Source organism: Microcebus murinus, chromosome 2 (assembly GCF_040939455.1).
Source record: "Microcebus murinus isolate Inina chromosome 2, M.murinus_Inina_mat1.0, whole genome shotgun sequence".
NCBI classification, from domain to species: domain Eukaryota; kingdom Metazoa; phylum Chordata; class Mammalia; order Primates; family Cheirogaleidae; genus Microcebus; species Microcebus murinus.
In genome coordinates this window covers 116,095,619-116,120,460 of record NC_134105.1, presented here as the reverse complement: position 1 = coordinate 116,120,460, position 24,842 = coordinate 116,095,619, and the positions used below count along the sequence as shown (strand labels likewise).

Here is a 24,842-nt window from a genome sequence, read left to right as displayed (position 1 = left end):
TCAATTAGCTCCTACTTATAAGTGAGAACATGCAGTATTTGGCTTTATGTTACTGAGATATTTCACTTAGGATAATGACTTCGTTCCATTCAAATTGCTGCAAAAGACATTATTTCATTTTTTTTATAGTTGAGTAGTATTCCATGGTATATATTAATATATACATTTTCTTTATCCGTTCCTCAGTTGATGAGCATTCAGGTTGGTTTCATGTCTTTGCAACTATGAATTGTGCTATAATAAACATACGAGTGCAGGTAATATAATGACTTCTTTTCCTTTGGGTAGATACTAGTAGTGGGATTGCTAGATTGAATGGTAGGTTTACTTTTAGTCCTTTGAGGAATCTCCATACTGTTTTCCATTGAGCCTGTAATTTACATTGCAACCAGCAGTGTATAAGCATTCTTGTGCCAACATCTATTGTTTCTGGACTTTTTAATCATTGCCATTCTGAAAGAAATAAGGTGGTATCTCATTGCAAATTTAATTTGTATTTCCCTGATCATTAGTGATATTAAGCCTTATCTCCACTCTAATCTTGATTTCCTTCCTTCTGGTAGCATTGGGTTTAGTCTAATCTTCTTTTCCTAGTTTCTTAAGGAATAATGTTAGATTGTTGATTTGAGACCTGTTTTTACAATTAAGCTTATTAACTGCTCTCTGTATTACTGATGCTGTTAAATTGACAACTGCAGAAGTGTGCCACTAGTTTGTGGTTGTAACAATATATATACACTCTTTTTTTTTTTTTTTTTTTTTAGTTTTATTGTGGCAAAATTTTACCATTTTGACCATTTTTTTTTAATGAACAATGCTTTGGCATTAAGAACACTGACACTATTGTACAACCATCACCACTGCCCATCTCCAGAACTTTTTATTATCCCAATCTGGAACTCTATACTCATTAAACAAAAACTCCCCATTCTAGCCTCCCCCCATTCTCTAGTAACCACCATTCTTCTTTCTGTCTCTACAAACTTGACTCTACTAGATAACTCATATAAGTGGAATCATATTTATCTTTTAGTATCTGACTTATTTCACTTAATGTTTTAAAAAAGCTTTATCTACATTGTAGCATGCATCAAAATTTCATTCCTTTGTAAGGCTGATTCCTCTGTGTGTATATACCACATTTTGTTTATACATTCATCCACTGATGGACACGTGGGTTATATCCACCTTATGGCTATTGTGAATAGTGTTCCTACAAACACTGGTATACAAACATCTATTCTAGTGTCTGTCCTCAATTCTTTTGGATATCTACCTAGAAGTGGAATTGCTAGACCATATGGTAATGTGTGTTTAATTTTTTTAGGAACTGCCATACTGTTTTCAACAGCAGCTGCATCATTTTACATTCCAACTGGCAATGGACAAGGGTTCCAATTACTCCATATCTTTGCCACCACTTGTCATTTTGCTTTTTTGATAACACTCATCCTAATGGATGTGAAGTGGTATTGATTTGTATTTCCCTAAGTTATGTTGAGCATCTTTTGATATGCTTATGACCATATGTATATCATTTTTGGAGTAATGTCTGTTTAAATCCTTTGCTTGTTTTTGTTGTTTGTTTTTGGATTGTTGAGTTGTAGGAGTTCTTTATATATTCTGGACACTAGATCATTACCAGATATATGATTTGCAAATATTTCCTCCCTTTTTCCTCATTGTCTTTTCACTGTGTCTTCTTATACACGAAAATTTTAAATTTTGATGAAGTTTAATTTATCTAATTTTTCTTTTGTTATCTGTGCTTCTGGTAACCAAGAAATCACTGCCAAATCCAATGTCATAAAGCTTTTCCCCTATGTATTCTTCTAAGACTTTTACACTAAGGAAACCTAAAGGAAAAGGCTAAAGAATCAATTGTAAATAGCTAAGCTAGATGAAGACTTGAACCAAAGAACATCATTCTAGGGGAAAAAAGGAATATTCACAATAAAGAAGGCAGAGAAATTTACTGTCACTTAAAACTATAACTCAGATGAATCAAAACCAACAAATGATTAAATTGACATTAAAATATATTATTTGACCAAATTTGTCCTTTGAAGGTTTCTCTATTGATAGGAACTTCTGCAACTAAATTGTATAATTTGGTATACATATTTTGTGACTATTTTTAAAGGCCAGTAAAAAGGCATTTATGATGGCTCATCATAAATATACAATAATATATTTTACATAGTATGTGTTAATTGATGGATTGCATTTTTTAAAGTTTATTAGTGTTCTAGAAAGAGTCTAACTTTACTGTATTTTATAAATATCAAGTTGGATATTCCTGTTGTACATTACATTTGTCAATACTTAAGAGTGTTTCTTTTATATATGTCAGAATCGTGTACATTCAGTATATAGAATCCCCTGCATAAAACCAACATGTTTTGTTGAAGTGCTTGTTAATTTCTCTAAAATATCTTTTTCCTAATATATAGCACTTATTTTTAAATAAGTGCTTCACCCTTCACCCATAGTACTTCTTTAAGCCTCTTTTGTAGCTCAAAATATTACTATAAAGGGAAAGGATGCTCCCATACCCCCTTATCTACTATTACTTTAGAGACGCAACATTTTTCCTGTAAAGGACTAGATAGTAAATATTTTAGGCTTTGCAGGCTATAGAAGGCCTGCTGCATCAACTTACATCTGCAACTTGCATCTGCTGTTGTAGTACAAAAACAGCTTAGACAATAGTAAATGAATGAGTGTGGCCATATTTGTAGTTTGCCTATCCTTGTTTTAGTGTATCACACTTAAACTTATCATATAAAACATCCAGTAAGAGAAATAAAAATTTAGGGCCTAAAAGAAAGTTAAAGAATCTTTTTCTTTTAAAGTCCTTTAGGAAAAGCATTGTGTATTGCTTGGAAAGTATTCTCTAATTTTAAATATATCTAAAAAAATTCATTTTTTTCTTACCCTGAGATATTTATTAAGAAAGGGTAATCTGGAGTCTAGTACATAAAACATCTTTGGGTATATACATTATATAAATAGGAAGTGATATTACTTCTAGTACTATAAGAACCCCAGCTCTAAAATAATATTGACTCTTAGGTAATAAGTCAGTATCTTTACTATGCCTCCAACATATTGAATGTTAAAGGGCAATAAGTTCTCCCTGGCAGTGATTACAGCAATTGAAAGTTATATTTTCATATCTAGTATAGGGGTGAAATCGTCCAATATTTTTCTTTGTAGCAAGTAAGGTGGTTGGTGAAGACTCAAAAAATGCATTATCAGATGAACTCTCTGTACAGGTAACTGGATCCAAAATGCGTAGAACCTAAGGAAAATAAGAGTAATTATCAGATGTATGCAGTATGGACTGTAAAAGCACATGGTAGCATTGACGTATAATTACCTATAAAATTCCATTTAATATGTTACTACCATAAAAAATAACCCCTGAATGATCAATTCGATTCAGAAGACAACTTATCTCTTTTCTTAAAGAGCTGTAAGTTTAATAATGATGTCTAATTATGGTTACCTTTTTAAAAATGATGAAATTCATGTTTTACAGATATTGATAAGAAAGTGTGAAAACATAGAAGAAAAGAATGTTATATCAATTCTACCTTAACTGCTGTCAATCTTTTTCCTTAACCAAAAAGTACTCACTACCTCCCTTTCTTAATCTGTCATTCAACTGCTTACAATTAGTATTCTGTCTTCATTCCTCTATTAAAATGCTATTTCAAAGTCTTTGATCACTTTTATTTGTAACATCAATGGCTTTTCATTTCTCTTTTTCTAATTTATATGTAACATTTTATGGTAACAGCCATATTCCTGGGTTCTGTAACACCACGCTTTCACAATTCTTCTGCTCTGATTTTTCCTATTCTGTTTCCTTTACTGAGACCCAAGACAGAGGAACTCTTGGGTTGAAAAAATTCTCCAGTTAAGGGCATGGATAACATACTTGGCTCACAGCTCTTGTTTCTCATGGTCATATTTCCCCAACCATCATCACATGATGACAATGAGTTATGGTGTAAAGGAAGTAGGCACTGCATTTGGAAATAAATTGTGAAATGAAGAGTTTTCTCTCTTTCTTATATGAAGCTTATTTAAAGTTTCAGAAATGGCTGGTGACACCTTTTCCCTTAGTGCTCATGTTGTCCAGCAACTTTTCTGTTCCTTCTAAGGTAGCATCATACACAAAGAGCCACAGCTGCTTTAAGAATGTCCTGGCATCATTTAAGAGACATCATTTTATTTTAGGACCTTTATTTTTCAACTAGACTCTATTTTTCAATTTAGTTTTTGCGATCCTATTTTTTACGGAAGTTGGTTAAGTGTTAGAGAAAAAGCAAAACTGAATAGCTTACTTTAAAGTTGCTTATAAATTTAAAAGGGAAATAAGAAAAGTTCTCAAATACTCTATAAATGTTATTATGAGTCTTTACAGAGAGAAAGAGAAACAAAATGACTAGGGAATTCAATAGAAAGAGACTGAGACAATAGTAGGGATAGAAAGGCTTTGGCATTTCAGCTTGAAGGTGATGCGGAAGGATTTTAAGCAGGGTGCTTTTCAGACAGATTATTCTATACACAGTGCATAGGATGGTGGAAAGGTATGCATTAAAGCAGACATGAGAAGGATAGAGGAAGAAAGGTTACTGTAATAAGCTAGCTGAGAATGACAGCACTTTGAAGCAATGGGTTCAAGAGACACTAAAAAGGCTACGCATAGTGCCTCATGCCTATAATCCTAGCACTTTGAGAGGCTGAGGTGGGAGGATCGCTTGAGGCCAGGAGTTTGAGACCAGCTTGAGCAACATAGCGAGGACTCATCTCTAGAAAAAACAGAAAAATTAGCCAGGCATGAAAGTACACACCTGTAGTCCCAGCTACTTGGGAGCCTGAGGCAGGAGGATAATTTGAGCCCAGGAGTCTGAGGTTGTGGTGAGCTATGATCATGCCACTGCCAGGGTAACAGAGTAAGACCCTGTCTCAAGGGAAAAAAAAAAGAGAGAGAGAGAGAGAGAGAGAGAAACACTAAGGAAGAAGGGCTGTTGTTTTGTTAAATGAATGTAGTGGATAACGGATTGGGAGATGAAGGGGATCTGGGCCAAGCCTGGATGCTCAACATTGCATAGTGAAATAGAATGGTCATAGAAAAGAGAAAAGCCAGTAAGGTGTAGGGTTACATAAACCAAGAGAGTATTTCAGGAAAGAAAGAGTGGTTAACTACAGCAAATACTACAGCAACTACGTAGTTGCAATTGCAGCAACTACGTAGATAGTGATACAATTTCCCAATAAAGAGAATCAAAAAAGAAAAATAAAAGTTTTGGATAAAGATGATGAGTTTAGTTTTAGGTAAAGATTCATTCAGTAAATAGCTGAGCACCTACAATGTGCAAAGGATTACGCCAGACCTTGAGGAACATAAACAAACATAGTCTCCAGCTGGTTAAGGAGTTTACAGTTGGGAGAGAAAGAATCCAACAATTACAATGTGATATAATAAAGAGCTTTAAGAGACATATATACTAAGCATGATTGGCAGGCTGGATAAGGAACATCTCAGTTTGCCAGTGAGATTCAGAGAAGGCTGATTCTTAAAGGTGGCTGGGCAACAAGAGAGGTGCTGAAAAGGCAACCTAGACAGAAGAAAATAATATGTTCAGAAGCACAAGATACAAGGACATATGTATGGAATAAGAAATGGTTAACACTGCTGGAATGTAGAATGCAAGGTAGTAGGGACAATTGAGAAATGATCTTGGAAGGGGAGCTATGTGATGACTGTAATGGCATATTTGAAATAATTCTGTGGCAGTAAAGGATGGCCTGGAGGCAGGTTTAAGCAGCAAGGCGGGGATATTACTGAGGTGGCTATTACAATAGTCTAGGCTGGAGGTCATGTATTTGTACATGGGAGAGGGGGTAAACTGGAAGGAACTGATAAGATCTGTAAACTCAATAGGATTAGGCGGATGAAGGAAATAATAGTAAAAATGATGTTATGGGCTTTATATGCATTACTCTACGGACACTGGAAAACACCACTATACAGTAGGTATAGTTCATTAATATATGGAGTACAGCAAAAGAAGGTTATTTTTCTTCTTCTTCTTCTTTTTTTTTTTTTTTTTACCAGGGTGGGAGGTAGTGTACAAATGCAAAAGCAAGGAGAAAAGAGCTTGTTCTACTACTTTTAGCCATCTGTGGAACAAGTAGATGGATTTGTCTAGCTGGATATAAGACTCAGAAAAAATGTCTCAGGTGGAGATGTCACAAGCACCATAAAGCTATGGGGAAAAGAATAATCCCTATAGAATATAGAAAGTATGTTATGTGAGAAAAGCTCAAGAGTGGTCACAAAGAGGATATCCCATGCCCCTTCAAATACTGAGAAAGAATGGTCACAGAGGTAGTGAAGAGCTGGGAGATTATGGCGTTTAGGAAACTAAGGAAGTTTCAAAAGAATGGGGGACAGATTCCTATGTAACAAACATTTAAAGAGGAAAAAAGTCTATGAAGAGCTCAGAGAAGTAGTGTGCAGGTCAAGAAAGAGTAATGTCACAGAGGTCAAGGGAGTCTGAAGGAAGGAATGTGCTCTATACAGTAACAGTGCAGCAGGAAGTCTTCTACAGGTTTAAGCGATGGTAGGAAATGAGGAATGAATGGTATGTGAGCATAAACAAGTATGAACAACTTGTCCAACATTTTTGGATGTGAATAGAAGGTGATAAGGCCATATCCAGAGATCTTATGATAGAGGAAAGATTTTTTTTACATGAATGACACTTGGACATGTTCTTAAGCCAAAAGGAAAGAGCTAATAGAGAGATGGAGTAACTGTTAGGGGGAAGCCTGAGTCTTGAGAGGAGTTATGCATTGTAGAAGAGGAAAGACACCTTTTCCTTTAAGAGAAATGCATATAAGGCTGGTTACCATATAGGTAGGCTTCTAGATATCAAGTGTGATCTTCAAGCAGTTTTCTTCCTGTGGCCTGTTTCTTCTGTGAATTAGGTACCAAAGTCATCTTCTAAATGTGAAGTAATACTTTGATGGGTATTGAAACAAAGGTGGCAAACACTGAACTGACACGGGAGTGGGGTTTTCAGGGTACTTGAGGAGGAGGATAAGGGAGTAAGGCACTTACAAATGGAGTCTAGGCAAGCTAGGACAGGAAGAGAAACCAGGACAGTGAGCTGATCAGACAAAGAAAAAAATATAGGGATCAAGGGACTAAAAATAATGATAAAATCAAAGAACAGGGGAGTTACAATGAAAGAACTAGAGCCAGAAGAAAAGCTGAGATCACAGATCACAGAGAGAGATGCTGAATTGAAAATTTTAATGAAAGAGTTCTGGTAAATGACAAGGCTCAAAAGGGACACAGAAGTTGGGTGTTAGAATTTTAATGGAGATAAACATGGTTGCTGTCACAGAATTGTTAGACCACGGTATTTGATAGGTGATCTCCATGGACCCTGAATTCATCCAGGACTGTAGGTATACACTATTTGATTCTGTAGTATTTGGCACATTCCCATCTATATGTGGAAGTTAAATAATTTCTTAGATCAGAAGTTATCTAACCTACTAATGATCACTAAATTAAAAATTCTACACAGTGGTTTTTATATCATAATGAACTCGAGAAAAGGATTACCAATGATTCAGTAGCTAAAATATAGGATCTCTTTCAAAATAGTTACATTTTTCCTTATTAAAAATAGAGCAATAATGTTTTTCCTTATTAAAAAAACAGCAATAATGTTAGAGAAAATTAAAGCAGAAGAGCTTTCATTTTCTCCAAGATCACAAAGTCATTACCATGAGAATCAAGTTTAGATCTCACATTTTATAACTTCTAATGCTAAGCACTTTCTATTATAATTTGTTGCTTTTCAGTAAGAGGACAGCCCTAGAAATTTCACAGACTACAAAAGAGAAAATACTTTACCTTTTCAGCCATTTTCTCAGCTGGGGTGCTGCAGAATTCAACTGTTGAAGGAATCTTTTTTTGACTGCTATTCCCAACATCTCCCAGAAGATGAGAATTTACTGCTTTTGCCAACTTGTGATTTGTTAACGCTAGTTCTGCTGTGCTATAGGGTTGTGCACTAGGGGAGTAAGTTTGCTGTCTTCCCCACTGCAAGGAGACTAAGAGCTCCTCCAGTAATCTGCATAGAACACACATGAACACTGAACATTAGTAAAAGGATGAAATACAAAAATCAGTAATAGGAAACAATTGAGAAACACATTTCTGAAATCATATCTTTCTCTTGTATCTTTCTCTCTCAGAGTTCAATAAATTAGAAAGTCTGGTCAAATAAGTAGTGTACCAAAGGCATATGTTACTCTTTTAAACAGTTATCTGAAAATAATTTAATAAACGTACTTTTTTTAGTTCTCATATTTTAGTATAAGAACTACTGATCTGATTTGTACAACTATTGAGCTATTCATATTAGTATTCTTTTTTGGTGAGTTAAATTAATTTTTGAATGCTAAATTAACCTACAATTCTTGGGACCAACGCTTCTAGATCATAATATATAAATCTCTTTCTATATTGTTGGATTTGATTCACTAAAATTCTGTTAAAGATTTTTACATCTGTGTTCATTAGAGAGATTGGTCTGTGGTTTTCTTGTAATGTCTGGTTTTGGTATCAAGATAATTTGGCCTCATAAAATGAGTTGGAAATTGTTTTCTTCTATTTTGTTTTCTCAAAAAATTTATGTAAGTTTGATTTTAATTCTTCCTTAGATATTTACTAGTATTCACCAGTGAATCCATCTAGGCCTAAAATCTCCTTTACTGGAAAGTTTTAATTACAAATTCAATTGTTTTAAAGGTGAGGGCTATTCAAGTTATCTGTTTATTTTTGATTAACCTTTAGTAGCTTGCCTTTCAACGAGTTTGTCTGTTTCATCTAAATTACTGAAGTTATTGATATAGAGTTGTTCATAACATTTCTATATTATCTTTTTTATATTTAGAGTCTATAGTGTACCTCCCCACCCCATACCTGACACTGGTAATGTGTATCTCCTCCCTTTTATTTTCCCTAATTAGACTGGCTAGAGGTTTCTTAAGTTTATCTTTCCAAAGAACTGGCATTCGGCTTTCTATTAAATTTATTTTTGCTCTCATCTTTATTATTTTTTTGCTTCTGCTTACTTTGGGTTTAATTTACTTTTTATGTTTCTTAAAGAGGGATCTTCAGTTACTGATAAAATCTTTTTTCTTTTCCCAAACAAGCATTTAAAACTATAAATTTCCCTCCAACACTTCATTAGTTACTTCTCACAACTTTTCATACTTTGATATATTGTGTTTTCATTCTTCTAATTTCCCCTATAATTTGCTCTTTGACCCTTATTAGTTCTATTTGTAATAAATCAACTATGTAAAAATACAAAGAGCTTTTAAGGAAGACTATCAACTTTGATAGTTCTGGAGTATATGGACATGAAAATAAACTCTAATACTGTAGAAAATCTTCAAAAAGATCTCCTTCCACAGGAGAGACAGGTACACTCAGTGGCTTCTGCCCAAAACTATACAGAACTACTGTAACTATAACTAAAAACGGCTTTTAAATCCAGAGATTTTTTTTTCTATTATAGATACAACTAATTCTCTCTTCAATTAAGTAGGTGAAAAGCATGTCTTCTATTTTTTTTAGTCTTCTTCTCTTCCAGGGCATCTATTTTAAATTGCTACTCAAAATGTATACTCAGTAAGTTATCAAACATAGTAGACACACTAAAAAAAACTATCACAATAACAAAAACTGCAGGAGAAAGCAGAGGAGTTCAGAATATAAACAAGTACCATACTTTTGGGTAGCTATCATTTCCTGCCGAAACTGTTCCCGTTCACTCAAGAGATCTTGTATGGCACTGTGTGCATCACGGGTTTGACGCTGTAAAGCTGCTCTGGAGTTGGTTAACTCATCTGCCATTACCCTGAAATAGATTAAAACCCTACATGTAAATTCTGTGGATAACACAGGATAATATAATGAAGTTAAATACTACTTTGTGACTGTCACCTTTAAAAGCTAATAAAGAAGACTTAACACCATCAAATTACTTCTCAGTTTTTAACTTTTCACTACTAAAGAACATAAAAAATATTTAAAAAGATTCAGTTAAAATATTCATTTACAAACTGATAAAGGTAAAAGTTATTTAACTTTCCCATGTAGTGACTTTTGGAATGCACCTCAATCTTACTCTAGATTGATCAAATTTTGAAAGAAAAAAATTAAGTGGTTTTAAATATGAAAAACTCTAAAGAGGAAAATAAAAATTATTTTCCCATAGTCAATTACCTCTTCGTCCTAAGAAAAATATTAATATAGAAAGTCTGGACATTGGCCTAGGCAAAGAATTTATGATTAGGACCCCAAAAGCAAATGCAACACAAACAAAAATAGACAAATAGGACCTAATTAAACTAAAAAGCTTCAGCACAGCAACAGAAATAACCGACAAACACACAACCTACAGAATAGGAGAAAATATCTGTGAAGTATGCAACTGATGAAGGGCTAATGCAGTGGTCCCCAACCTTTTTGGTACCAGGGATGGGTTTCATGGAAGAAAAGTTTTGCATGGACCAGAGGTGAGGAATTGGGGGAGGTGGCGGCAAGGGGATAGGCGGAGCTCAGGGAATGATGCAAACGATGGGGAATGGCTATAAAAACAGGTGAAGCTTTGCCTGCTCACCTACTGGTCACTTCTTGTTGTGCGGCCTGGTTCCTAACAGGCCATAGACTGGTACGGGTCTGTGGTCCAGGGGGATTGGGAACCTCAAAGCTAATGTCTAGAATCTACAAGGAACTCAAACAACTCAACAAGAAAAAAAAATGGCCCCACTAAAGGTGGGCAAAGGACATGAACATTTTTCAAAAGAAGACATATGAATAGCCAACAAACATGAAAAAATGCTCAGCATCACTAAACATCAGAGAAATGCAAATTAAAACCACAATGAGACAACATCTTACACCAGTCAGAACAGGCATTGTCAAAAAGTCAAAAAACCACAGATGTTGGCGGAGATTCAGTGAAAAGGGAACATTTATACACTGTTGGTGGGAATGTAAATTAGTACAACCTCTATGTAGAACAATATGGAGATTTCTCAAAGAACTAAAAGTAGAACTAACATTTGATCCAGCAATCTCACTACTAGGTACCTACCCAAAGGAAATCATTCTATCAAAAAGATACTTATATGTTTATTGCAGCATTATTCACAATAGCAAAGATACAGAATCAACATATGTGTCAATCAACTGATGACTGGACAAATGTGGTATGCGCGCGCACACACACACACACCCCCCATGGAATATTACTCAGCTATAAAAAAGAATGAAATCATGTCTATTGTAGCAACATGGATGGAGACCATTATCTTAAGTGAAACAACTCAAGATATAGAAAGTTAAATACTGCATGTTCTCACTTATAAGTGGGAGTAAAATAATTAGTACATACGGACGTAGAGAATAGAATAACAGACGTTGGAGATTAGGTAGGGTAGGAGAGAGGTATAGGATGAAAAATTACCCAACTGGTACTATGTATATTAACACAATGACTGCCAAGGAAACAATTTTTCCTTGGGGCTATGGTGAAAACAGAATAAAAATTTTGAAAACAAAATGATCCTTTCTAATTTAATGAAAAAATTTTTATTTTTAATTGTGTTTTTTTTCAATGAAAAAGTAATATAAAAATTTGAAAAGTGGCAATGTAAAAAGAAATGTGAAAACCTGAAAAATAGTTCATAAGGGTAAAGTATTTTTCTTGACTTGTCAGGCTTAGTATAATTTAAAGGTAAACATAAACAGAAAAACAATATTTTTGACTTCTATTCATTTAATCCATGTTTTTAAAATTAAATTGTCAATATTAATTGTAACAATAAGAACATCAACAAGTAAGATTTTCACCAACCAACTGCAGGGTTTTGCCCGAGGGCCACCTGTCACATAACACGTATGCTACAGCATGGCAGCATGAGTTGCCTACACACCCAGCAGCTCCCAAGGTAAAGAGATGTGTGAGTTATATATGCTTCACAAAGCCCCAGGCTCAAAACTAAGGTAAGTTAAATACAACTCACATGGTAGTTAATGTGTTAATCTGGTGAGGGTTATACAAAAGCCAGACTTCACCACCACATAATATATCCAAATAACAAACCTGCACATGTATCCCCTAAATCCATATAAACAAAAAAAACTTTAAAAATATAAAAAAAAGGCTAGTATAAAAGGAAAACTAAGTCTTTCCCCCTGCCAACTATCTCTATTCTTTTATATGTAACCAATAGTTTTTATTTTCAGTGTATCAAGCAAACAAATGGTTTCTTATACATTTTTCCAGAAAAAAAGTAGTTTATGTATATTTTAAGATGAAAGTATATATTAAAAATTAAATATATCCATTTTAGTTACAAAAAGAGATTATTCAATTATAAACTTTTCTACATCTTGCCTTTTTTTACTTAATAATTTTTCCATATTAGCACATATAGAGCTGTTTCTTTCCCTGGTTTTTTTTTTTTTTTTAGACAGAGTCTCACTTTGTTGCCCAGGCTAGAGTGAGTGCCATGGCGTCAACCTAGCTCACAGCAACCTCAAACTCCTGGGCTCAAGGATCCTCCTGCCTCAGCTTCCCGAGTAGCTGGGACTACAGGCATGCGCCACCATGCCAGGCTAATTTTTTGTATATATATTTTTAGTTGGTCAATTAATTTCTTTCTATTTTTAGTAGAGACAGGGTCTCGCTCAGGCTGGTTTTGAACTCCTGACCTCGAGCAATCCGCCCGCCTCGGCCTCCCAGAGTGCTAGGATTACAGGCGTGAGCCACCACGCCCGGCCCTCTTTCCCTGGTTTTAAAAAATAACTTCATGTTTTCTATTTTTTGGATGTACTAAATTTTATTTAGCTAGTTTTCTATTGAGGGAATTGAAGCAAAATTTTAAAGTATGGTTACTTAGCTGAAAATCTTAAAACTAAAATTTAAGTCACAGATTATAGTTACTACCAAATTTCTTAAAATGAAAACAATTTTGACATTAAAAGATACTGCAATAATCTGTGTGACAGTCCACAAATAGTAAGTTCATTCCTCTAGATAGCATACTATACTAGCACAATTAGGAAATAAACAAGTTAAGGACTTTATGAGAGTAATCAACTAATAGAAAGTATTGTTGATTTTAAGACATGAAGAAACACTTTCCTAAAAATTTACTTATCACAATTGGTGGTTCTTAAAGTATAGCCTGGAAACCTTTGGTGTTTTGTGAGAACGCTCTAGATGATTCAATTTAAATTAACAGTTATATCATGTGTGAAGTACTTTGCTAAGCACTGGAAATACACAGATGGATTACATCCAGATCCTGTTCTCCAGTAACTCAAAGCTGAGGTGATGGAAGAGATAAACAGATGAAAGAATCATAATATATAGCAGAGTTTCCCAACCACCAGTGTGTCCAGAGGCCTGAACTAGGATGCTGGGGATTTCATCTCTGTTGGAAAATAGCTTCATCCAATGTGTCATAAAAACATTATAATTTTCTATCTGTGCATGGAGAGAAAAAGGTGGGGAAGTTTTATTAGTTAAAAGAGCTATCAGAACAGAGCATAAAAATAAATAATATTATCTCGGGAAGTAGGAATGATATTTGATTTCTTCAGGTAGAAAGTGAAGAAAAATAATTTAGTTTGGCCTTTTGTTAATTTAATATTTACTAGATGTCTGAGTTTATGGTTTTGCTTTGTCTTAAACATGGTAGTAGGAATGATTTCTACTATAGAGTAGTAACCTAGACTTCAGGAATAAGGAAGGATCCTTATAACACTTCTCCATTTAGGGAGATTATGTGACCAGCCAGAGGAGGGAAGAGTCCACATCTTAAATACTGTATGAAGTACTTTGACATACTTCACTGTATGAAGTACTTAGTCATAAATTTTTACATTCCAATATACTTTGTTGTGTTATAGGTCAAAAACCTGATAAACAATGCACAAACTAAGAAATTAAATACTATTTACAATAGAAAATACCTGCTTGCGAGGAATTTACTTCGCCATACATCACACTGTATTGATATACGTTCTAACTGTTCGGAAAGCTGAGCTGTATTTCGACCTAGAACTTCATTTTCTAAAATAAGCTGATTTTTCTCACGGGCTAGACGTTCAAAGTGATACTGAAGATCATCCCCGACAGAAGCCACGAGCAACTTTTTTAATTCACGATTTACCTAGAAGAAAATATAACCAATATAACAAGCTCAAAGTAATGTCACTGACTTTAACATAACAAAATTAATGAAAGAGAAATTGTGTTTCTGTGCAATTTGGACCTCCACTATTTAAAGTTTATGTCGAAAAGTGAAATTAAGTATTGAACTTTCATAGTATATAAAAATCATATCTACTTCTCTCTAGATATCTACTGTTCACGTAGTTATAAACTGAGCCTATTGTAGTAAGAGTAGAAATCATTATCATGAGTATAACACACTACTTCCAGTCAACACTTAAAGGAAAAAAAAGTCAGTAAACTAAAATAAATTTTGCTAAAAAAAAGGCAGAATGTTTTATGTGGTTATTAAACATATGTAAATTAATCTCTTTGTGTCCTAGGAATTTACTTGTAAGATATCTATGTTTTTTACATTGTTACTGAAAAGAACAAAAAATTGAAACAAATGTCCAATAATAGATATTGGTATATGGTGGAACCATTGAAGAACACTATTGCAATTAATAATGATATTGTAAAAGAATATTCTGTGACATGGGAAAACATTAATGACTGGAAAAAAAGTGAGTTATAAGACAAATGAACTCGTGTATAGTTACTCAGTTATATCTGGATGGTATGCTTCTAAGTAGTACCATATGCATTATGTCTTTCTGTATTTTCTAAAATGTTCACAAACAAATATGTACTACTTCTGTAATTAGAAATTAGTTATTTAAAAATATATTTAAAATATATTATTAAATATATCAAAAATATATTTAGACCATAAACACTAGCCATGGTGTCACCTATGAAGACTTGTATCTAGCAAAAACATGTATAGGCTAAGTGTGGTGGCTCACCTGTAATCCCAGCACTTTGGGAGGCTGAAGTAGGAAGATCGCTTGAGGCCAGGAGTTTGAGACTAGCCTGGGCAACATACTGAGACCCTATCTCTACAAAAAATTAAAAAATTAGCTGGGAGTGGTGGCGCATGCCTGTAGTCCCAGATACTTGGGAAGGCAAGGCAGGATGATTGCCTGAGCCCAGAAGTTTGAGGTTATGGTGAACTATGATTACACCACTACAGTCCAGCTTGGGTGACAGAGTGATACCCTGTCTCTAAAATAATAATAAAGTCTGATAAAAAATATATAGTCTAGTATAGAAAATTAAAACTAAAAAATTCATAAAGAAGAAAAAATATGTACAGTCTAATAGAGAAACAAGGGAGAGGGCAATCAAAAGATTAAAGCAACACAACCAAGCACAATAGATTACTTTTCATTTACAATGAAGACACAATAACTATCATTTTCTTTATTCCAAGTATCATGTCTACATAGGCATAAATACTTGATATTTATGGATCTTTAAAATAGGGACTGCTAACTAGTCAGTTTCCAAGACTAACTTGGTCAATATTTGGTCTGGCAATTTATAAACGTAACCCCACTTTACAACTTATAGATTGTCTTGTCCGAAGCACCTGACATCTTCATCTTTAAAGAGATTAAGTTCCCAATATAGATTCTCTCTAGAGGCTCTGAGAATGAGAAATTTAAGAGTAAGCATTTTAAAGAAATGACAAGCTATGATGAATGACATTTCCATGAAGAAATACAGTTTTCTAACAACAGATTTAGAAGGTTTAGCTATAAAGAACAGTTCTCATTAAATCTATTAAGGCTGTTCTTACCTCTGTCTGCACTCGGAGCTGGTTTGAAAGACCTTCTTTGTCCTGTAGTAACTTTCTTTCAGAGTTCTTGAGCTTTTCCAACATATTCTTCACCTCTGAGAGTTCTTTATTAGGTTCTATAACTCCCTCTGACTGACAAAGAAATTCTCCTTTATGATGTCCCAGAGACTTAACCTTTGCATTTTTGTTGGGGATGTCATGAGTTATAGCAGCTTTGGGAACTAATATTCTTATAGCTTCGACTTCCACAGCTTTTTCAGTGAGAATTTCCCCTAACTGAAGAACTCCTGGGCTCTCTGATGGAACAGCTTTCTTCCAGGGACTCTGAGGGATATGATGTTTTCTGGATTGGACTCTAGAGATGACTTCCACAGATTTAGGTGGCTCCTCAGTTTCCATTCCATCTCCTGCTCCTCGGATTGGGGTTGAAGTAAGGGTCACTAACAAAGGGAAAACAAAACATCAACTATTTACCAAAAAGAAATGCGAAGAAAATGTCAAGACATGTTATACTCTACATTTAGAATTACTGGCACTAAAAATAAAAAAATTAAAAAAAGGAAAAAATTCAGAGTAAAAACTAATTTTGAAAACAATCACGTCTACAAAAGATGAACAGTTTTACATGTTCAAACTTTCTTCAAGTAAATGGCTTTTCTTTTGGTAGACTATGAAAAGATTTGGATTCAGAGTATTTAGTTCTGACTACTACTTGCTAGTAAAACCCTAGATAAATAAATTTAATCCTCTATGAATCTCTATTTCCCAGTATGTCAAACAGAGAAAGTTAACAACTATGCTACGGAGATATAGTAAGAAAGAATGTAATATGATCAAGTGCCTGGTATACTGTAGACACTCAATAATGTTAAATATAAACATAAATATCAGCAACATATATGCATATTTAAAACCATCTACCACAAAATTGATTCATCTGATTTTGTGAACTCTTAGTAAAGAATGCTTTGTACAGGAGTAAGAGAAAGCATCGTATATGTTACGCTAGAGACTTGATTAGGAAAAGACTCAATCCTATTCTTAGGCTTAAGTGTTTATGTCCTGCTTACACAGGTCAAACTCTATTGTGTTGTGATATCTAAGTGATATCTAAGAAAGATTAAACTTTCTTAGATATCACTTTCACCATATCATACTCAAGATATTTTATTGATGTCTTATTCCCTCTAGTGACTTTTGACTTATTTTAGGTATACTATATTCCCAATAAAGTGCCTTGTCTATAGTACTCAATATATATCTGATTAATAATAGATAAAACAACAAGGGGAGGAATAATAAAGGATAAGCATACAGGTCAGTAACAATGGTTATAATGATGAACTCTGAATGGTCACAGGCAGCAAACATGAATGCCTAATGTAAGCCAGACATTCTGTGAGGTAGTGTGGACCACTATGCTCAAGAAATTTACTACCTAATTTAGGAGATAGGAAATACATATAAAAAGACAAAATGTAAAATCTCATTAAATGTTAGGTCCTATTGCTTTTATTACTATTCCTTAAAAACACTCCTAATAAACTTTGGATAGTGATAAAGAGGAGAAATAAAGTTTATTTAATGTCATAAAAATAATTCTGCTTTCTCTTATGATAGTCTTAGAGTTGTACCACAAGACTATAGGACTATTTTTTCATTTAACAGATTATTTTCCCCCCAATTTTTCTTATGTATATAGCAAAATTCTGGGAATTCTGAGTTGCATTAGACAGGAGGTAGAAAGACATTTGGGGTATGATTAATGTGTTCTATTTTAGAAAACATTTTACATTAGAATAAAATAGTGTCATTTCTATATGAAATGTAAACTAAAACACTCTTTGGGCCTTGGGATTGACTATACTTTCAAAATGATAAGCGAAGGAATACTCTAGAAGGTGACATAAAGGGTTTGGTATATTAGTTAAAACACATTATAGCAGGTAGCACTCACAAGGAAAATTTCCACTGAATTGTTTTAAAAATAAAGGACTGTTCCAATGTTCTTAAAATATGATTTTATGTTTAACTTTATCTAATGTAAATTCATTTGGTCAGTAAGACATTCACGCATTTAAGAAGCAATGTAGAATCACATGTAAATACAGATTAATAAAAAACATCAATAACAAAAGATACAGTAGAGCCATATTGCAGGCACATTGATGAGGCTGAGGTAATAAGAAACAGGTCTGATACTTCCATCATGGTCAAACAGGAGTTCTAGGCAAGTTATAACTTTTCTGGAAAAGTTGGAATTTTAACTAATGTAGAGATTCAAGAACAAATCACAAAATGGTTAATGCTAAATTTAAAAGGCAAAAAAGTAATGGGTATTTAATACAAATCTCTTTTCAAACAAAATACCTTGTAAAATTCCAATCAAGAAATTCAAACAACTTGTTTCAACCTCAGTTTACTCTTAACTTTACTTAAGCTGCTTTACTTACTCAAGTATTTATAAATACCAAAGTTGTATTACATATCACATGGCAGCTCCCTCTCAGTAATTACTATGACTCTAGCTAATGTGCATAGGCAAGCAGGCCATGAGAGCAATGGCTTAACATTTTCTCAACTAGCAACTTATCTTTCATAATTCTATTTTTCCTTGTGACACACGTAGAAACCTTTATTACATATGCACTAGGCACAACCCAGGATACATTCATGAGCAATTCCCTTCTCTCAAGTGGGAAGACAAAGATTTTTGGTACCAGATAAAGCAAAACGTCAAACCTTATTCTTCACTCTTTGAAGGGAATCAATAAACAATCCTTAAATTATTCATCACTATTATTTCCACCTGTGATCACTGTCAATAAATTAAAACATATCAAAAGTTCATGGCTTATTTTTACTGCCTTCCCCAAGGACTGGTGAAATGTAGGGAAAGAACATATAAGGTCACTAGTCTAACACTCTAGAACAGGGGTTGGCCAAACTTTTTCTGCAGAGGGCTAGATAGCAAATATTTCAGGCTTTGTGGACCAAAAGGTAAAATTGAGAATACTATAGAGGTATTTCTATAAAGAGGAAAAAAATTTTATTGATGAAATTCAAACTATAATAATAAATGAATACAGGGTTTGTTTATTTTTTGTAGCATAGGTCTAATAATGAGAAAAACAGAATTATTTTTTATTCAGGAGAATATATGGCTTAAGTGTGGTTCAAAGTTAGTGTTCCCTATCATCAAACTGATTGCAAATATTCTCAGGATGACCAAGGGCCACCATTGCCAACCCCTGCTCTAGAATATGGAGGCAAAAAAGAATATTTTATAATCTTTCATTGAACAAATATTTCTCCTTTATTCATAAAACTGTAAATCTACAAAGATATGTACTTTAAATCAGCAGGACAGGGTAGTGGGAAGAACACCAGACTCTAAGTCAAAATAACTTAAATATCTACTATCTTAGACAAATAACTTAACCTCACCCTTCTCCTATACCTTGGTGCTTTCAGAATAATACAAATACAAATACTATAGTGTGTATTTTGAAAATAATTTGTTTCTTTTGCAGACTAGACTGTTGGGAGCCCCTCAGTGTAGGGATTGCTTCCTAATCTTGCATCATCAGCTAATGCAATGGTCCTTGGCACAGAAAATGAATAAATGCTAAATGAAGCTCATTAATCTGTTAATAGACTACCTAGAAAATTTCACATTAATATCCAATAACTAACTCATTTAAAAACTGCTTAATTTTTCTTCCACTACACTAAATCATTAATTCCTAACTTGGTTATAGCTGGAAAGACTGTTCAGAACCTATGCAAATTCAGCTATAATACAATTAAACAAATTAGGGATCATCGTTTCTTAATTTTAAATTGATACTTTTAAATGTCTTCAATATCACTTAATAAAGTTTAGTTATTAAATTACAAAAATATGTTACAGACAATGGCCTTAAGTGTTAGATCGACCTTTACTGAAGTGAAATACACATTCTTCTTGCCACAGGCTCTATGGATAAAGAGTTCCCACATTCAAATAAATGTGGGTAATGCTGCATACTACACCTCTTTGGAGCTTCAGAGTGTACATTAATATATTAAAGGCTCTGAGAAGTTCTGTAGTATAACTTGTTGAGGTTTTTTTTGTGTGTGTTTTTTTGAGACAAGAGTCTCACTCTGTTGCCCAGGCTAGAGTGCAGTGGCATCAGCCTAGTTCTAGCTCACAGCAACCTGAAACTCTTGGGCTCAAGCGATCCATCTGCCTTAGCCTCCTGAGTAGCTGGGACTATAGGCATGTGCCACCATGCCCAGCTAATTTTTCTATTTTTAGTAAAGACAGAGTCTCGCTCTTGCTCAGGCTGGTCTCAAACCCCTAAGCTCAAGCGATCCTTCCACTGCCTCCCAGAATGCTAGGATTACAGGTGTGAGCCACCCCACCCAGACTAACTCCTCCTTTAATCCAGGATTTCCCAAATTTATCTGCTCCTGAAATCCTTAATACTTATTCTACAGAACTAGTATTACAGTGAGACTATTTTTTGGAATTATAAATATTTAAATGCCTCAGACCTTCCTATTTGGTCTATTTTACTAAACTGTCTGATTTTAATAGCTTTAATTTTAATCTTATACCCACAAAAAGTTTTGGATTTTAATTTTCTAATTATTACTATTTATTTTATGTTTTCCCTTCAGAAACAGGCCTAGCAGCAATGATACATCCCCTCTTTTGATGACAGTATTGCTCAAACTTCCACTGAGAGGAAGTTCTGTCACTAAAATAAACAATTGCGGTTTTCTCCTGGGGAGTTATAGGAAGTACAACTGACAAATGTCAACCATGATAAGTACATCTTTTCTTAGGCCATGCAATAAAAGCAACTTTTGTTCACTAACAGTAGATAGCATATTAAGTAGGAATAAGGCTAATAGTTGGATTATCTTCCTTACTGGATAATTAATAATACATGAAATGTTTGTAAAAGTGCTTTATAACTCTAACCTCATTACAAACAACAAATAATAAAAAAGAATTTAATTTCACAGAGGACTTAAAATAACTTTTAATCACTAATCATAATATTATATTTAGTTTTTACTTTTTGCCAAGCACCATGCTAGTTGCTTTCATTTATCATTTAATTGCTCTTATTTCCCATAAATTCCCAGTTTATTACTTTCATTACAATCTCTGATTTGCTTATTCCAATACTATAAAAATCTTCTGGGGACTTATGGAATGCTGCTGGACACAGCTGAATTAAATTCAATTAAATATTTATTGGCGTTCTCTTTCTTCCCTGTTTTAAACCCTACTCTAAAGTTAAGTTTGCTGCTGGAGGTCTGCTAGCTTGCTTCCAGAAAATAGTTTCCCATCTCTCACTGATGGTCCCGGCCTGCAGAGCTCACTACACCCAAAGAATAAGCTGGGTCAGGAGAAGTTCATTTTGGGACATGTTAAAACTGTTGCCTATAACTAAAGGAAGATGGCCAGTCGACATTAGGTTATAATAGTCTGAATCATAAGGGAAGAGACCAAGGCTTTAGATAGATTTGAAATTATTCCTATAGATAATTACCAAAGACCTGAGAAGAGAAAGAGGGCTGAAAAAACATTGATATTTAAAAGATAAACCAGAAGGAAAGAAGGCTTAAGAAGAAACACAGAAGATATAACTAGAGCAGTGTTGTCCAACAGAGTTTTCTGCAATGATAGAAATATAATAGCCACTAGCCACATTTGGCTATTGAGTATTTGAAGTGTGGCTAGTGTGACTGAGGAACTGAATTTTTAATTTTTTAAAAATTTTAATTCAAATAGCCATATGTGACTATGTACTGGACAGTGAAGGGCCACAGAGTAGGATGAAAATAAAAGTGATGTCATGGAAGTCATGGAAAGAAAGTATTTCAGAAGGTAGAGAATGATCAACAGTATTAAATATTACAGAGAGGCAAGCAAGGCAGGACTAAAAAGTGTCTATTGTATTTAGCAAGTGTTATGGTTTGAACTGTATCCCTCCAAATATTTATATGTTGAAGTTCTAACCCCTAGTACCTCAGAATGAGACCTTATTTGGAACTAGGATTCACTGCAGATGTAATTAGTTGAGATGAAATTATACAAGAGTATGGTGGGTTCCTTATCCAATGACTGCTATCTTATAAAAATGGGAAATTTGGTCAAAGAAACATGCCCACTGGAAGAATACCATGTGAACAGGAAGGCAAAGACCACGGTGGTAAGTCTACATGCCAAGGGGCACCAAAGATTGCCAGCAAATCACCAGAAGCTAGCAGAAAGGCCAGGACCAGATCTTTCCCTAATGCTTTCAGAGGGGGAATGGCCTTACTGACATTTTGATCTTGGACTTCTAGCCTCCAGAACTGTGAGACAATGAAGTTTGTGGTATTTTGTTACAGCAACCTTAGCAAACTAATACAACATGAAGGAGGTCTTTGATACCTGCTAGTTGTTTTTCCATCTACTTAAATCTTTAAAAATATATATTCTTGTTTATTTAAATCCTAATCTAGTGCATAGGGAATACAGCTGTAAAACTTTGTTTTTACACTAAATTTTTAAGAGTAGTCATCTAATATTAACTAATGATGTTAATATTCACTTGTATATCTGAAGTACTGAAATATAAACAATGCACTACAAAATAAGTATAAAATAATCTGAAATACAAATGATTTTCAGGGAATCCATGAGGTTTAGTTACCTGGCTCAAACATTCATATCATAAATTTCATGTTCTCAAAACAATTATCATCAAAAGAAGAACACTTACCTTTGGTTTCTAAACTTTTAAGAGTAGTCATTTTTCCCCCTTAATCAATAAAAATGCACTCCAAGTCTTCTACTGAAATGCCTAGAAATGTATACATATAAAAGAATTAAAATAATATCATATAAACACATTTGCTGAGTGCTTCTAATTGAAACGTTAGGATATTTTAATTGCTTCTGCATTTAGTACACAAGCATTTAGGAAGGTAAATGTCCCACATATCCCCTTCTCACAGGTGGTATTATGTCTACCAAATGTCTCAAAAGAAAATTAGGGTTATTTTTAAATACTCTGTTTCACCATCCTCACCAATGCAGAGGTGTGTCCTGAATTTAAGTTCAGCAATGGCAATGAAGTTATTACTGTAGAGGCTTTTGTATCATTGATATGACAACAAGAATTTTAAACTAATTACTTTCTTAGGAGACATGCTGAAACAATTTGTTTTCTCTCTCTCTCTCTCTCTCTATATATATATATACACACACACACATATATCAGAGAGGAACTTCTGTTTAGATGTTTAACAAGCGACAAAAATATTACTATAACTTAACCTGTACTTTTTTGGTAGTAAAATTAAAACGGTGTAGCCCCTAACAGTAAAAACAGAAACATACATTGGGCACATGCTTTCAGAAATGTATGCACGGCTTTACACAGTATACACTCAGATTTACTGGAGAGCACTAGAAGGAAAGGGATACTAACACAACAATATTTAATACGATGAACTGTATATTAGATGACAAACTGGTTTCACCAGAAAAAAAAAATCACTCCCAGTACTCGATGCGACAAAGCACAGGGTCTCCCACGACTACATTCCTTATCAGTCACAAACCCTCTTTCATTTATCCAATCTATTGCTCTGAAAACAGGTATACAAAAGACCCTTCGTAACAGCAAAGACCACTGAAAGCGCGCTTGGAAGTTGCTTCGCGAAATATAGGAGCCCAGAGAGTGTCTGCCGGCAAATACCGGGTGGGAGAGTGAGGGGAATAGGTACCAGGTATGAAAGCGGCAGGCGGGGAAGCTACACGCACGTCAACCTTTGCTTGGCTGTCCCAGTAAATGGAAACCGAAGTTCCTGTCTGAACAAGCCTTCCTGGAAACAATCTTTACCCAAATCCAAAACTCTTGGCCACCTAGCTCCACCCTCGACTTCCGTACTTTTCCAACACCCCCTCTTCTTTACACAAGCCTCTTCTGGGATTTACCTTTAAGATTTGCAGTCTCCCCGTGTCAGGGGCTTCACTTAAACAGGCTCTTCGGCTCGGTATCACCGCGTTAACTTCCCACACTCCTCTTCCCTTCCGAAATCGGCCCGCCCAAGCGTCTTTCTCACTCCTAATCACTTCCGATTACTCAGGGTTTCGCTTCCGGAATTCTTTTCCAAACGAGAAAGGTAAACATACTCTGCAGTGCGTTTAAACTCTGTGTTACTGAAGTAACACAGAACAGACGATGTAAGGCCTTAGTAAGTGAAAAAGTAGACAGATGCCTATTTTAAAACAAAATACTGTATAGCAATATTTAAGCTCAAGCTCCGTATTCGCTTAAACTTCCAGGTCATCTGTCAACCAAACGGAAGTAGAAGAGCTGCAAGGAGGAATGCAGCGTCCCGTCGCCCCAGGCGACAGCGTGAAGGGGCGGGTCTGTCAATTGGGAGGAAGAGGCGGTGCGTCTCCCGCCCTGTTCGGCAGTGGGCGGGCCCTGTTGCCAAAGTAACAGGATAATGGTGTTGGTGGTGCTGTCTTCCTGTTGCAACGGTACCAGTTTCCTTGTGCTGAACTCCTGAAACTATGGTGAGTGCCAGGGGAGGCCAGAAGGGCTCCGGGGTCCTGGTTACGGGGCGTCCCAAGTCTTGGGGCGGATGGTCACTCCGAGGCGTCCCGGTCCTTTCACCTTCGCCCCGGTATCCCTTTCCCTCTTCCCACCGGCCTTTCCTGCAATCTCCTAGCTCTCCCTATTTCTTGCAGTACCCTGGATTCCACTTTGGTGCTACTAAGCCTCTAGAATAATATAACAGGGCTAAGACACCAAGTCTAATAACCTAAGGTGATACATTATTTCGGACATTTTATATGTTTT

General features: G+C 34.9%; 2 protein-coding genes across 4 annotated transcripts in view; one reads left to right on the top strand and one right to left on the bottom strand.

Moving 5' to 3' along the window:
- Window positions 1-3,076: 3,076 nt before the first annotated feature.
- BLZF1 (basic leucine zipper nuclear factor 1) lies at window positions 3,077-24,297 on the bottom strand. Its single transcript, XM_012783894.3, has 7 exons — window positions 23,969-24,297; window positions 22,749-22,829; window positions 15,982-16,421; window positions 14,096-14,295; window positions 9,837-9,965; window positions 7,949-8,168; window positions 3,077-3,304 (listed from the first exon to the last, which is right to left on the bottom strand). The coding sequence occupies exons 2-7, from the start codon at window positions 22,777-22,779 to the stop codon at window positions 3,119-3,121; spliced, it is 1,206 nt and encodes a 401-aa protein (XP_012639348.1). The 5' UTR covers window positions 22,780-22,829; window positions 23,969-24,297; the 3' UTR covers window positions 3,077-3,118.
- Window positions 24,298-24,425: 128 nt separating this feature from the next.
- Window positions 24,426-24,842, top strand: part of NME7 (NME/NM23 family member 7) — a 169,141-nt gene continuing 168,724 nt past the window's right edge. For 2 of the 3 annotated variants that reach the window (XM_076000367.1, XM_012783896.3), the window contains exon 1: window positions 24,426-24,556. In XM_076000367.1, coding sequence (XP_075856482.1) covers window positions 24,554-24,556 — 3 coding nt within the window. In that variant the 5' untranslated portion in view covers window positions 24,426-24,553. The remainder of the gene's footprint in view (window positions 24,557-24,842) is intronic. The other variant, XM_012783897.3, reaches the window with a different exon arrangement.